The sequence below is a fragment of the Lepidochelys kempii genome, chromosome 1, assembly GCF_965140285.1.
Source record: "Lepidochelys kempii isolate rLepKem1 chromosome 1, rLepKem1.hap1, whole genome shotgun sequence".
Lineage (NCBI taxonomy): Eukaryota > Metazoa > Chordata > Testudines > Cheloniidae > Lepidochelys > Lepidochelys kempii.
The window spans coordinates 265027184-265040545 of NC_136380.1; the positions used below are offsets into that span (position 1 = coordinate 265027184).

General features: G+C 46.9%; 1 protein-coding gene across 1 annotated transcript; it reads right to left on the reverse strand.

The window, feature by feature from the left end:
• Positions 1-1806: 1806 nt before the first annotated feature.
• On the reverse strand, positions 1807-10281 carry LOC140906614 (osteocalcin). The gene is made up of 4 exons (XM_073330854.2): positions 10174-10281; positions 6498-6533; positions 4354-4426; positions 1807-3237 (listed from the first exon to the last, which is right to left on the reverse strand). The coding sequence occupies exons 1-4, from the start codon at positions 10238-10240 to the stop codon at positions 3108-3110; spliced, it is 306 nt and encodes a 101-aa protein (XP_073186955.2). The 5' UTR covers positions 10241-10281; the 3' UTR covers positions 1807-3107.
• Between the last annotated feature and the right edge of the window lie 3081 nt (positions 10282-13362).

Sequence of the window (13362 nt, forward strand, 5' to 3'; positions counted from 1 at the left end):
CATCATTGGTGCTGAAATATAATCAGGGGTTGGCATGATATCCTTATATCATGACACTGCCTCCGAATGTTATAACACTGGGTCATGACATGTCAGTGATGTAAAGGCATTTGCACCCTTGTGCTGATGTCACGTTGTGCCTCAGAGGACAAGGTAATAAAGGCAGCCAACCTCCTTCTAATTCTTTGAACTGTCCAGTCATCTCTGTCCTTATTTTTTAAAGCATGAGGTCTCAGCCTTCGGATCATGTCCCCTTTGGAAGGATCACAAGCATATGTCAAGGCCCTGGCCCTTCCCAAATTGCTAATTAGATTAGACTAACCAATCCTGACTATATCCCAGCTAGACTGAAAAGAGTCCCAGTATAAAAATGGTTGAGAACCACTGTTATCGGGTATTTGAATTTTGGCAGAGCTACCCCATTTGAAGGCTCTAAGCAGGAATATTTTCCCCCCCTCCCACACACAACACATACTAAAAAAGCGAAGAGCCCCCCCCACCCCCCCCTCAAGCTGCTCAGAGCCCTAAGCAATTGCTTAGTCTTCTTATGCCTAGTGCAGACACTGTTTAACTAATCAGAAGATAAATCCCACATGTATCTAGGTTGGAATTTCAGAGTTGGCGTCAGTTCACAAATCTGACTGTGCATATCATGCCCACTTGCCATTTATCCCTTCCCACTGAACCCTTAGGCCTTTGCTTCTATGTATATTTTAGCAAGACGATAATGGGAGATTAGCCTGCATTTGGAGTGCAGGGTTCATGCAGAGCTCTGAAAATGTAAAATGCTTTAGTGGTGCCACGTGCTCTTTCACTGAGTGAAATGAAATGCCCGTTAGGTGGCAGCAGAGGATATGTAATGATGAGAGAGGGCTGCAAAACTATAAGCAGCTTGTGCCACTGTGAGACCCCTTTGTGTATACCTTACCCTCCACACTCAGCGATGCATGCATGCCCTAAACAAAGCCCATCCCAAACCATACACGCTCCATAAGGTTCACACTATCTCTATGAGCTTGCTAGGATGCCCATATCAGCAGTACATCATTATTTCAGTTTGTTACAGGTGTATCCCACAAACACACGCTGTCCCCAAGTGAGGTGGGGTTCCACTTATAGAGGGAACAATTGGCCTGTGTCTTTGAAGGAGCTCCAGTCACCCAGCTCAGATATATACCTACGCTGTGCAGACTGAAAGGCCTAGTACCTTTTCACCCACATGGTACAATACAAGGTACCTATCTGGGGCTAGACATTCCTGTAGCCCTTCTCTCAACTGCAGAGCCAAGAGGGGCAGGTATTTCATTCAGACCCACATCTCTTTCTCTTTACAGTTGGAGTGAGACTCTCAGAGAAGGAAAAACGTTTATTTCTCTTTCCAAAAGAGTACGTTCCTCCAGGGGAGAGTTGGGATTCCCATTAAGGTCAGTGAGAACTAAGTCTATTTCTACATGAACATGGGGACTGGGTTCACCTCTTATCCCAGTATGAAGAAGGTCTCTCCAGGGGAAGGAAGAATTCAACTAATGGTAAAGTAGGATCCACCTTTCCCTGACACAGTCTTTTGCAGGTATCACTTCATTGATTTCAATGTAATTACTCCTGATTAACACTGGGGTAAGTGAGAGGAGAATCAGGCCAATGTTGTTGTTTCCTGTTCAGTACCCATCTTTGCTACAGAGAGAGAGCTTTATCTTCCAGACCTCTCTTCCACCCCAGTTGAATCTCACCACCTCTCACTCCCCACTGGATGCTGGACACATGAACAGAGAGAAGCAAAACACAAACCTGCTTTACTTAACCAGCGTTTATTATAGCCAACAGCTGGGGATGATTTCACCAGCCACCATCTGAATTTTGCTGCTAAGCAGACACCTGCCCCTCTGGAGAACCTGACATCTCCCTTACAGAACAGAATATATGATGGTACAGGTGAAATTTCAGAAAGTTGCTTATGCATAACACTCATAAAAAGATACCTGCATGAATTTGCAAAGAGGAAAGATACATATTGGGGATCGGCAAACCAACTGAGATAAACCTGGCACTGACCCAACCCAACCCAACCCTGAACTGACCCCTTTTTTTGTTGAAGATTCATAAAAATTCAATTAACTTTTTGTTTTATTTTTACAGCTGCCTCTGTATATTTGTTGTTGTTGTTGTTGTTTCAGCCAGGACCAGAAACATAAGTGCCCAACTAATTCTGAGGAACAGCTTTTTCTTTGGGTATTTTCAGCCTGACCAGAAACAGGGTGTACCAGAAGTAGCAGAGATTTCCACCCCAATTTTGCAGGCCCAAGAAGCTCAGTGAAGTATATAAAATCAAGGTGCTTAGTTGAATGGAATCACCAAACCTTTATAAATCTCCCCACTGTATTTTCCATTGACTGCATCCAATGAAGTGAGCTGTAGCTCACGAAAGCTTATGCTCAAATAAATTTGTTAGTCTCTAAGGTGCCAGAAGTACTCCTTTTCTTTTTACCAAACCTTTAGTGGTTCATGTGTTGTCACAAACATACACTTGGGCTGATCATCCCATTCTGGAACCTGATGGTGGCAAACTGCTGAACTTTCCCCATCACAACAGGAAGCATCAGGACCCTTCCCTTTCCAGTGAGTGCATAAGGATCGCTGCTCTCCACAGCACACCCACACACACTGTTGTATTGCTCATATTATTCACCCCTCATCTTGTATTTTTTTGGCAGGGGAGGGAACACAAAAGATCTTGCTGCCACCCTTTGTCATATTTTGAGTTTCTTCAGAAGAATCTCCTCTTTCTAAACTTGCTCTGGAACTTCTGTGGGAAGCAGATAAGATGGATTCTCCTCACCTTCCTTTCTCTGAAGAAGCTCAAAATACCATGGGAGGCCACAGAGGGGAATGCCTTTGGTAGAAGGATCACAACTAGTATTCAGCAGTCTCGGACTGGAAAATGGATATATGGGGTAACTTTTGCCATTGTGCTCTCATCAGTGCTGAGCAGAATTGAAGTGGGCCCAATCTACCTCTCCCTTTTCCTTCCTTCCCTTCCTCCCACTACCCCAGTCTTTATGGAGGTCAGACTGAACCCTAGCCAGGTGAGGGAAGGGACAGTCTCTTCTTCAGAATCTCCCAAAGTAACGCTGATATGCAGCATGAAATCCCACATGTTCGGACAAGTAGTCACAGGGGGCATAGTTTTCACACTGTTCCTTCCTCAGCTCCATTGGGGATTTGTACAATTCATAGTACCTGCAGTAGACAAAGAGAAAGATGCCACTCATGACTCATCAGACTCCTATGCCACCTGCTGAACTCAGGGAGAATGATTACCCAGCATTCCCTAGAGATGGACTCCCTCATAGTGAATATGATATTTACCTACAAAGGGTTAGAACCTAGTCCCTTTGATTAATGTCCAGGCATGGGAGGGAGCTCTATCAGTTGGGGATTGAAGCCAGTTCCCTATCTTGTCCACAAGGCTCTAACAGCTAAAGATAGAACCCAGGCTCCCTGGTTATTGTTCCAGGGGAGTGGGTCGGGTCTACCAGCTGGGACTTTACCCCAGGAACCTTAGTTATCCTTTCAGAAGCTTTACTAACTGGGGATTAAACCCAAGCCTTTAACTACCATCCAACGATGCTCAACTAGAAATGTCTTATCCCTCAGGGCCTCTGTGAGATGTAGCTTGGTGACCTCTCCCAGGACGTATGTGAAGCATGTTCTTGTGTCAATCTGTCAGCCAAAGTTCTCTGAGTCCCTGTCTCCAGGAGTGCTGTAAAAAAAGGTCTGCTTGCTATAGTATCTGGGCCTAGTCAGAATGAAAAGCCAGTCTGATCTGACCTCATCCCTGCAGCAGATCTGAGCTCAGAGCAGGAACTGAAGGCAAAGATGAAACCTCCTCAGTGCGCCCTGTGCAGCGGGTTGCTTTGGTTTCTGATGCAGGCTAGAGCAGCCTCTAACTTGCACCCCACTCTCCCTGGCCCCTAAGGGCAGTTCAATTAGCCAGAATTACCAGCAGCCTAGGAATGCTAGCCAAGTACACCCCTTCCTGAAATACTCCAAGCAACGCATCTGGCATGCCCCTGTGCTGGGGGCTCTTACCGGAGGTGATGTAAAGCTGACTATGGTCATTCTATGTCTGTCAGAGACTCCTCAGGGGATATTTATGGCCCTTTAAGGAAGAATGGGCCACTTGTTTCCAGTAAGTGTCTCCGGCATCCTTTTTTTCTGCTTCTGCGTGTGAGGATGTTATCCCAGACATGAATCAAATTCCTTGCCAGATCCCACTGCCTTCCTATCTCTCTCTGAAATAATCCATACACAGTTCAGTCCTGAACCCAGCTGGTGAGGTAGGGAAGATTTTACCTTTCATAATAGGGGTAGGACCTCTTCTGCCTCCTCACAAAGGCATTGGCTGTTTCTCTTTTTACCTTGACACCTGCCACGGGAGAATAGAACGGTGGGTTAGAGCTTTGGGGCTGCCCTCCTTTAGACCAAATACTAGAGTGTCCTCTGGAGATGGAACTCCTGCTATCCCTCATCACAGTCACTCCCCACCCTACTTCCCAGTGCACATCTGCCTACCCCAGCCTCCACAGTTCTGTCTCCCTCTCTTCCACAGTTGCAGGGACCTATCTCCCCCTCCACTCCAACCTACTTGGTCTCAGGGCCAAGTTCCCCCTTGGTCATGAACTCCAGGAGCATGAGTCTCTTGTCACTTACCCTGATGTAAATCTGGAGCAAAGCTATTGCAGTCAGTGGAGTCACAGGAGCAGTAGGAGAAGAGACTCAAGCCCCAAATCTGCAGGGACATGGTTCCCTCTCTCTCCAGTCCTGATGACCTTAGAGTTTTGCCTTCTTCTATACAATCTGACCCAACCTAATATGGACTGTCCCACTGGCCATTGCACAGTGAAGCCTTGGTACCAATGTCTTCAGAGCACCCCAAGGTGACTGAAGGCAGTGGAGGTTGTGTCACTGACTGTTGCCTGCTGAGACACTGGTGTCCACGCAGCCAGAATACCTTTAAGTGACTGTAAGAAGGCTGTGCTTATTAATATTGGTGCCCATGTGTGCAGAGTGCTAGGAAAGATTTTGAGACTATTGCCAACGGGGAAATACACCGCTAATCTCTGCACAGAGAGATCCTAGCGCTCGTGTGTGGAGAGTCTTGAGAGAGCAGAGGACCCTGCACCCCTTCCCCCAGCACACTGAGCACTCATGGAGAGTTTTGGATACCTGTGTTTGGGGAATGCTCCGAGATGGCTGCCAGGCTCTTCCTGCATAGAGGTTGTACCATTCCCAGCTCAGCTCAGCTCCTTAACCCAGGCTTTCAACTGCCAGCAAAATGTTCTTTCTGATGCCAGATTAGTTGGCCAGTGAGAGAGCCCAGCTCATGGGGAGAGAAGGGGTTATCTCTGGGGACCAACTGGCAAGCTGAGCTCAGATCAGGTCTGAAATACCACCTACAAATAAACCTTCACTGTAAGAAGTGCCAGCAATTACAACCTCCCTTGTAAAGGTGTTTCTCTCTCTCTCTCTCTCTCTCTTCCCTCCCCTCCCCCCATGTTTTGATTGGTTCTCTGGGAAATTCCAGCTTTAATTATCCCCAGCAGCAATTTATCCCTCGACCTATGGGACAAGAGAGGGGAAAGAGGGGGCCAAGAGAGCCAGGAGATAATTTTCCTAATGGATTTCTGTGAGCCAGGCTGCAGAGCAGAGTGAGGGACAGGGGAACATTTCAGACCCTAAACTCAGGTCCCACCCTGAACTGAACAGAATATGCACAGTCAGTACATAGTCCAAACGTACCCTTTTTCTGCTAGTTGAAATTGCAGTGATACAACATAAAGCTCAGCCTAAACTTTCTCCCAACACTTGACTGTTCTTAGGTTTTCCCTCAAGGGACCTCTCTGTCCCAAACCCTAGCTCTCTTTGTCACTCCATCTCCCTCATATCCCAGTGGAGCTAATAAGCTTCTCTTGCCACAGCAAGTCAGCAGAACTACTAACTGAGCAGCTTGGTGCATGTTTCTAACTCCTGCATGTTTCTAACTCCAGCCAACAGAGGAGCCCTGCCATTCTGTGACATCCATTATGGGTATCCCTCTGTTCTGCTATTACTTCAGCTAGCTCACACCCTAATCCCCATGTAGCTCCCAGGGCAACATGATTGTTGACTGGCCTGCCTCATGTCCTGGTTTATCTGAGAGTTGAAAACCTCAGCCTGCTCATGTCACTGCTGCCTGCTTCCTACTGTTTGCAGGGTCTTCAGTTCCACCAGGCCATGTGAAAATTGGACCTTTAGTTGTCACGGGTGTTCTGCTGAGGCGAGAGGACTCATGATGACACCTGCTATAGATCTCAGTGTTGGTCAAGGAAGGAGAAAGAAACGAGAGGATTCCATAAGCATCTCACTCATTCCCTAATCCTGATAATGGGAAAGATGGAGGCAGATGCAGGGCTTGAGACACTTGCAGAGATGGGGGAAAGTCATAGCAAGATACTCACCTTCAACACCGTGTGATTCCAAGGAGTCCTTTGAATCTGGAAAACAAAGAATAGGAGTCAGGGGATACCATGCAGGAACCAAACAAGTGACTCCAGTCCTTGGCCCCCATTGGATGACTGTATCTCCCTCCCTTATTGGGCAACACCATTTCCCTTCCCACATTGGGAATTTTTATCTCTCTGCCCCCACTAGGGCCTTGTCCGCACTAGAAGTCTGGGGCAAAAATTTCCCACCATTGCTAATACTGGTTCAGCTCTATCAGTGTCACCAGAGTTTATAGGGTATCTCTGCATGAGAGCGGGAAGGTGTAAATTCCAGCTCACAAAGATATACTTGACCTAACTCTGATTGAGCCCCGTGCACTGCAAACAGGAGTGTGGCTGCAGCAGTGTGAGCAGCTGGCGGGGCTATCCCTCCAAGTATGATCCTGTCCAAGAACATAGGTACATACTCAGGATGGCTAGCCACTCCTGCCGATCAGCGTTAGCACAGGTATGTCCACCAGCGCTGGAATCATGTCTCCAGCTCTAGTGTAGACATATGCATAGTGTCATTTCAGCTTGCTTGGAGCAAGATGACATAGTGATAAAAATGCCAAGATGGGAAGCCTGTCTACATTAGAGATACGATCAAAAGAACTTCAGTGGTGGTAGAAATAATGGGAAATTTTGCCCAAAATGCCTAGTGTAGACGCAGCCTGGATGGCACCATCTCTCCTCCTTCTCCACTGAGAAGGTGTGTTTCTTTGTTCTCTCTGAGGAGCTGAGGGTCTTTGACAGAATGTGAAGAGGAGGCAGGTATTAAAATACTTAGGAATAGTCCTGCCCTCTGGAGCACTGTAGACCAGAACTGAGGTACAGGGAAGAATGTAATGTCTGTGTTCGTGTCACAACACCAGCTTTCCAGTCATCTAAAGAGGAACATAAGAACGGCCATACTGGGTTAGACCAAAGGTCCATCTAGCCCAGTATTCTGTCTTCCGACAGTGACCAATGCCAGGTGCCCCAGAGGGAATGAACAGAACAGGTAATCATCAAGGGATCCATCCCCTGTCGCCCATTCCAGCTTCTGGCAACCAGAGGATAGGGACATAAGAACATAAGAACCCACTGTATGTACCAAATTCATTCTTAATTCTAACCTTCGATGGTCCCTGCAATCACCCAAGGGGAATTCCCTCTGATCTTACTGGGGGCCATACTCTGTTTGCCACTCCATACCACACGGGCTCTGCTCTAGTTCTTCACATATCGCTCTTCCACCCATGGCAAATCCCATCTGCTGTTGTATTAGAAGTGTATTTAAGGGGACAAAGAAGATTTAGGAACATAAATATGTTGATTAATTGCTAGATTGTAAACTCTTTGAGGGGAGGGTTGTGGTTTTTTGTTGTGGTTTTTTCCAAAGCACCGTGTGCATTTACACCAGCAAGACACATTTGTTGTCTGATCAGACCCTGCAGACTATTTGTGGAGAAAGGTGCTATTCAGCATGAGTCTGGGTATCCAAGTTTGACCCTAAGTCATTTAGGTTTAGCTTGTGACCCTCAGGCTCATGTTAAATACACCTTACTTAAGTAGTACCATTGACTTCAATGGGTCTGATTTGCAGAGTAAGGTCTTACTCAGCTTGAGCATGGGCATCAGAATCTGGCCGTTACCTAGCAGCGTCTGAGAGCTAACCAGCAGTTTTGCGGTGTCACATTCACCACAGTGAAGAGAAAGGGGAAAATAGTAGATGTCTTATTCACTACGTTCCAAATGAACTCTACCCCCAAGCAGTCCCCAGCTCCTCTTCTCAGCCATGCAAACAACCTGCCACCAGAGGCAGGCGGGGGAAGTTAACCTGGCCAACTTTCTTCTACCCCATCCCCTTCCCTCTGCCCCTAGAGGAGATAAGCAGACTTCACACCACCCCCATCTTTAGTCAAAGCTCCCCAGGCAGCCTCGTCATGGTCATTCTGCCCCAGTACACCCCATGCACCTGTCCCCCAGTGCTGTGCTCATTTGAAGTTCATGTGAGTCTAGAGCACTGACTCCCACACTGCATTGAATCCCCCAGCCCTTAGCCATAGAGAACCCAGCAGAGCAGCAGCCCTCATCAGAGTCTTAGTAATAATGTGATTAATAATAGTTCCAGTGTTTTTCATCTGAGGATCTCCAGGTGATCACCAAACACTAACTAGTTAATTCTCCCAATTACCTTGTGATTTAGGTAAGCACTATAATCCCCATATTACAGCTGGAAAAACTGAGGCACAGAGTGGTAAGTGATTTGCCTAAGGTAACACAGCAGAGAATAGACACTAGGACATTTGACCCCCAGCCTCCTGTACTAGACACTACCAGCAGGTAAGGCAGGCAGATGAAGGATTGTACTAAGGGAGATAGAAAGTAGTGACCACGTTGATACCCCCTTCACCTCCTCCTCTGAGGAGAAGGTTGCAGATGAGAGGGAATGGGGAGTCTTTAACTTAATGCTTTTTAACCTTAGAAAGATTCAGGAGTTCAACTGTGAGTTTTGGCAAAGGTATTGGCCAGTTCCTGTTTTATCCAAACTGTGCCACCTATACCAGGAGACAATGAGTCTTTACGAAATGTCAGAGGGCAACATGCTGTCTGCTGTAGAATGGAGCCCTCTGGAAATCTCTAGGTTTGTGGAGCCAATCTGTATTTTGCACTCCACATGGAAACTGATAAAGGACCCAGACTAATGAACAGACTGGTATACAATAGCTGCTTTAGAGCAGACTGTCCAGGAATGAAGGAGAGAAGCTCTCTGAGGGGAAAACAATCAAAGATTAAAAACTGTGTTGCAAAATATTAACTAATTTCTCACCCATCTGATGCCTGTGAGAGCGTATTTCGTTTACAGGGTCATCTTTAACACAGAGGAATTTAACACTGACGAGAACTGGCGTAGTACAGGCAAGTACAGGGCAAGCTTTCTACCCTTCCTGTCCCATCCCTGTCCATTCTGTATAAAGCAGAGAGAGGCTGAACACTTGCTATTTCAGATCTAGGTCTCCCACCCCGCTCCAGCTGTGCAGCTCACCCCTCTATGGCTACTTCAGCTATTTCCTATTTAAGAGGGTTCTGGAGCTTGCCTCCCAGCTGTAGTTTATATCCTATAACCATATTTTTTTAACAGTATCACTGCCATTTTTTCCATTGTGCCTTCAAAACCTCTCCCAGTCCAACATATTTCAATGGAATTAAAAAGTGTAGCTTTATTTTTCTCCTCAGATGTCTCTGGGCACGGTACAACTTTCCAGGGTTGTCAGATATAACATAGCCTTCCCCAGTGTCCATCCAGTTTAGCTAATTCCTCTCAATTCTGACCTGCAGCGAAATCCATTTGTCCAAAACTGGGGACCTAGTTTTGCTAATTCACCTAAATCCTAAACTGGATTTCTGAGATTGCCAGTCATGCCCAATTGTGCAATAGTTTGTGTCCTAGTGGAGGCAAATGTCTATTTGGGATTAGGCTGGAGACCCCCAAACCCATTCTTATTTGTGACCTATATAATATAACACCTTGCCAGTGCAGTAGCCCATTGTATACTGCCTAGCCCCAATCAGGTCTCCTCTTGAGCAGGCAGTCTTCTCAGGTTTTAAGTGTTCAATAATACACTCAGAGAACACTCCAGGTGAGATAAATGCTGTGTCCCCTTACCTCTTGCACAATAGCAGGAGACTGCCAGGGCCAGGGTCAGGAGTAGCAGCACCAGAAGTTTCCTCATCTTCTCCTTTTTGTCTAACGCGATTCTGCAGCCTCAGAGCTTCTCTAGGAGGGTTCTGGAACTTGCCTCCCAGCTGCAGTTTATATCCTGTGACCATCTGGAGAGATCAGGACTCTGGCCAGAGTCTCTCGAACTTTTACATTCCTGTGTCCCAGCTCCAACACAAAGCTTCGCATTTGCGCCAATAGATATCCGGTCCTGGCAGCCATGTGCACATCCAACTCAGTCCAAAGGCTCATGGCACTTCCAGATGACTTTATGGAGCTCCAAATGCTACTTTTAAAGAAAAGGGGGAAAAAAGCTTAATTACAAACATCCCATAGTTTAGTGTTGAGCGAGAAAGCAATTCCAGCTGCATGGAGGAGAGGCAATTGGAAAGAACCTTCATGTCATGACGTGGTGCAGCCGATGAAGGGCCATTAGCCCATTTTTGCTAATGAAACAATCTTACACCTCTGACAATCTGAATTTAATCAAATCCTGCCTCAGCTCAAATAAGATGATCTTAGTTTAGTCTCTGGCATGCTGAGGTCCCCACAGACGCAGTTTTCCTTCTGTGAGACAAGTGGAAAATGGTAAAACTGGAAATGGCAAGCTTGGCACATTGGCTTGCGTGGAAGGAACTCACCACATCACTCTTCACCTATTCCTCTGACCTGCTCAGGAACTCCTTCCAGACAAAATCATATGGAAGGATCCACTGTGCAATGCTGGGCAGGGGGAGCTGAGCAGAGAAGGCAGAAGGAGGAAATGAAGGTTAGTAATCTGATCTGTTCCAATCTCAAAACTAAGCAGCACTGTGCTCAGTTGTTTCAGGATTGCTTTCATCCAAATCAAGACTGATTTGAAATAATGCCCCAGAATGAAGCTAGGGGCACGTTGCTGCAGGAAGTGGCATCATTCAGATAAGGTATAAAACCAAGCTAAATTTCTGGGGTCAGACAGTACAGCTAGGCCTATATATACCACCTGAATATCCCACAATGCTTTTTGAAAGAGAATTAGCCTCAGTATCCTGGCCAAATTGCAATTTGGCCAGTTACATTCTGTCTGCCTAAATTGCCCCTGTAGTGTCAAGTAGATATGACATGTGATAGTTCCTGTCCTAAGATGTTGTTTGTACACTATTAAATGCCTACCAAAGAGACTGCTGCATGGCAAGGGAAGGAGGAAGTGATCCCTCCAGAGCCCAGTTTTCAAAAATGGGCCCCTCACTCTGCGTTTGGTGATTTTAGACGCCCCAAAGCATGTGTATACACAGGAAATGGGGAGGATGTGGCAGCAGTAGGGGGCAGAAGGAACAGTGAGTTGAAGATTAGGAAGAAGGAATAAGGGGCAACTACATAGGTCTGGGCAGGATGAAAAAAAAGAGGAGATGCACAGCATTGAAGGATGAAAAGGAAATGCAAAAAGATGAGCCTAGAGAGACAAGGTGTGTGAGGTAATATATTTTATTGGAACAACAGAATTCAATTTCCTGGGTTATCTACTATCCTAGGACCAACACAGCTACAACAATATTGCATATGAAAGATGACCCGGTAAGACAAGGCGGTGAGGTAATTGGACCAACTTCCATTAAAAGGTATTACCTCACCCACCTTGTCTCTCTAATGACCTGGGACCGACAGAGCTGCAACAACACTGCAAGTGACCCTGGAAGAGTCGGAAGAGTATCTGAGATGGAGTCCTGCCCCTCTAGGGCATCTAGGTGAAACATAAATGCTTTCAAGAGGGGTCTGGAGCAGTGCCAGGTTTACAATGGTGCCAGTGGTGCTATGGAGCCGGGCCCATGCTCAGAAGGAGCCCTGGCCTGCTCTGCTTGCACTGTGCCCTGAGACCCCGCCAGCCCGCTGTCTCCCCCCACCCTGCCCACCACTTGCTCCTCTCGGCCTGACCGCCGAGGGCTCCTCTTCATCCCCTGGCTCCAATCCGCCGACTTCTCTCTGCCCCCTGACCAGACCCCAGTGCACCTCCGGCACCGGGCAGTCTTTGCTTCCCACCACTTGTGGGGCTCCACCTGTCTCCCTGGAGCTGAGCTGCCCAGGACTGGTTCAGAAGCCTGGCTAGTCTCAGCCAGTTCGGGGGAGACAGTGTGTGGGGCCTGACTGGGCCCCTCCAGGCAAGTGGGTCCTGAGGGAGCCCAGCTGGGGCAGGCCCTGGCCTGGCTGATTGTACCACTCCCGAGGAGCCAGAGCGATTCCCCACCCCGGGACCAGCCCCAGCTGCACTGGCAGCTTAGCTCAGCAGACAGTTGCCTCCCAGCAGGGCCGGTGAGTGCAGCCGGGAGGCAGGGCATGGGGGAGTGGGTGTCTGGAGGGCCTGGGTGGGGGGGTGCTGGGCTGTGAGGGGGTGAAGAAGAGCTGTGTGTGCTGGTGTCTTTTCTGGTCCTGGCCTCTCCCACCCTTAGTTAATTTTTCCTGGTTTGTGAATGGTTGGATTGGCATACATCTCTATCATTCCCCCAGCTCCTGCTGCACTATCCAAGGGTCCATTATATATCTGTGTGTGTATGTGTGCTATACAGCTAGCTCTCTGTGTATGGGTATGAGAAAGTACAGTGCATATGTGTGGAAAACATTTATTAAATCTTAACTCTGCCAAATCAAATGTGATTTTCACTAGACTAATCAAAGGCACATCTACAACCTAGGGGCTATGTTTCTGCCAAATGTTAAGATTCCATCAGCTCTGGAGTTGTTCAAAGAAAGAGGATAACATTTTTCTTAGCAGAATAACTGCCTTTTTCACCCTTTCATACTTGAAAATGGCTCACTTGATTTGGAAGGATGGTTAGAAAAAATATGTCCCTTGACTGAGAGCAAACATATCAAATTTCAGCTGAAAATAGAAAAGCATTAAAAAACAATGGAAAAATGTCCTTTAAAATGGAAACCCTTAGGCAGCCTTAAGTATAGACCTTGCTATGATTCCTATGTATAATATCTATGTGTGTAAGTGTTTAATAATAGATTTACTTGGAGAGCATTATTCAGCTATTAGATTCCTCTGGGCTCTGTACAGATTTTCAGAAAGCATGTGTTTCCTGATAAATAAAGGAGACATAGTTGAAACTCAAGCTGTGTGGAAGTCTGCTTGTTTGTGTCTATAGTTTACATTTA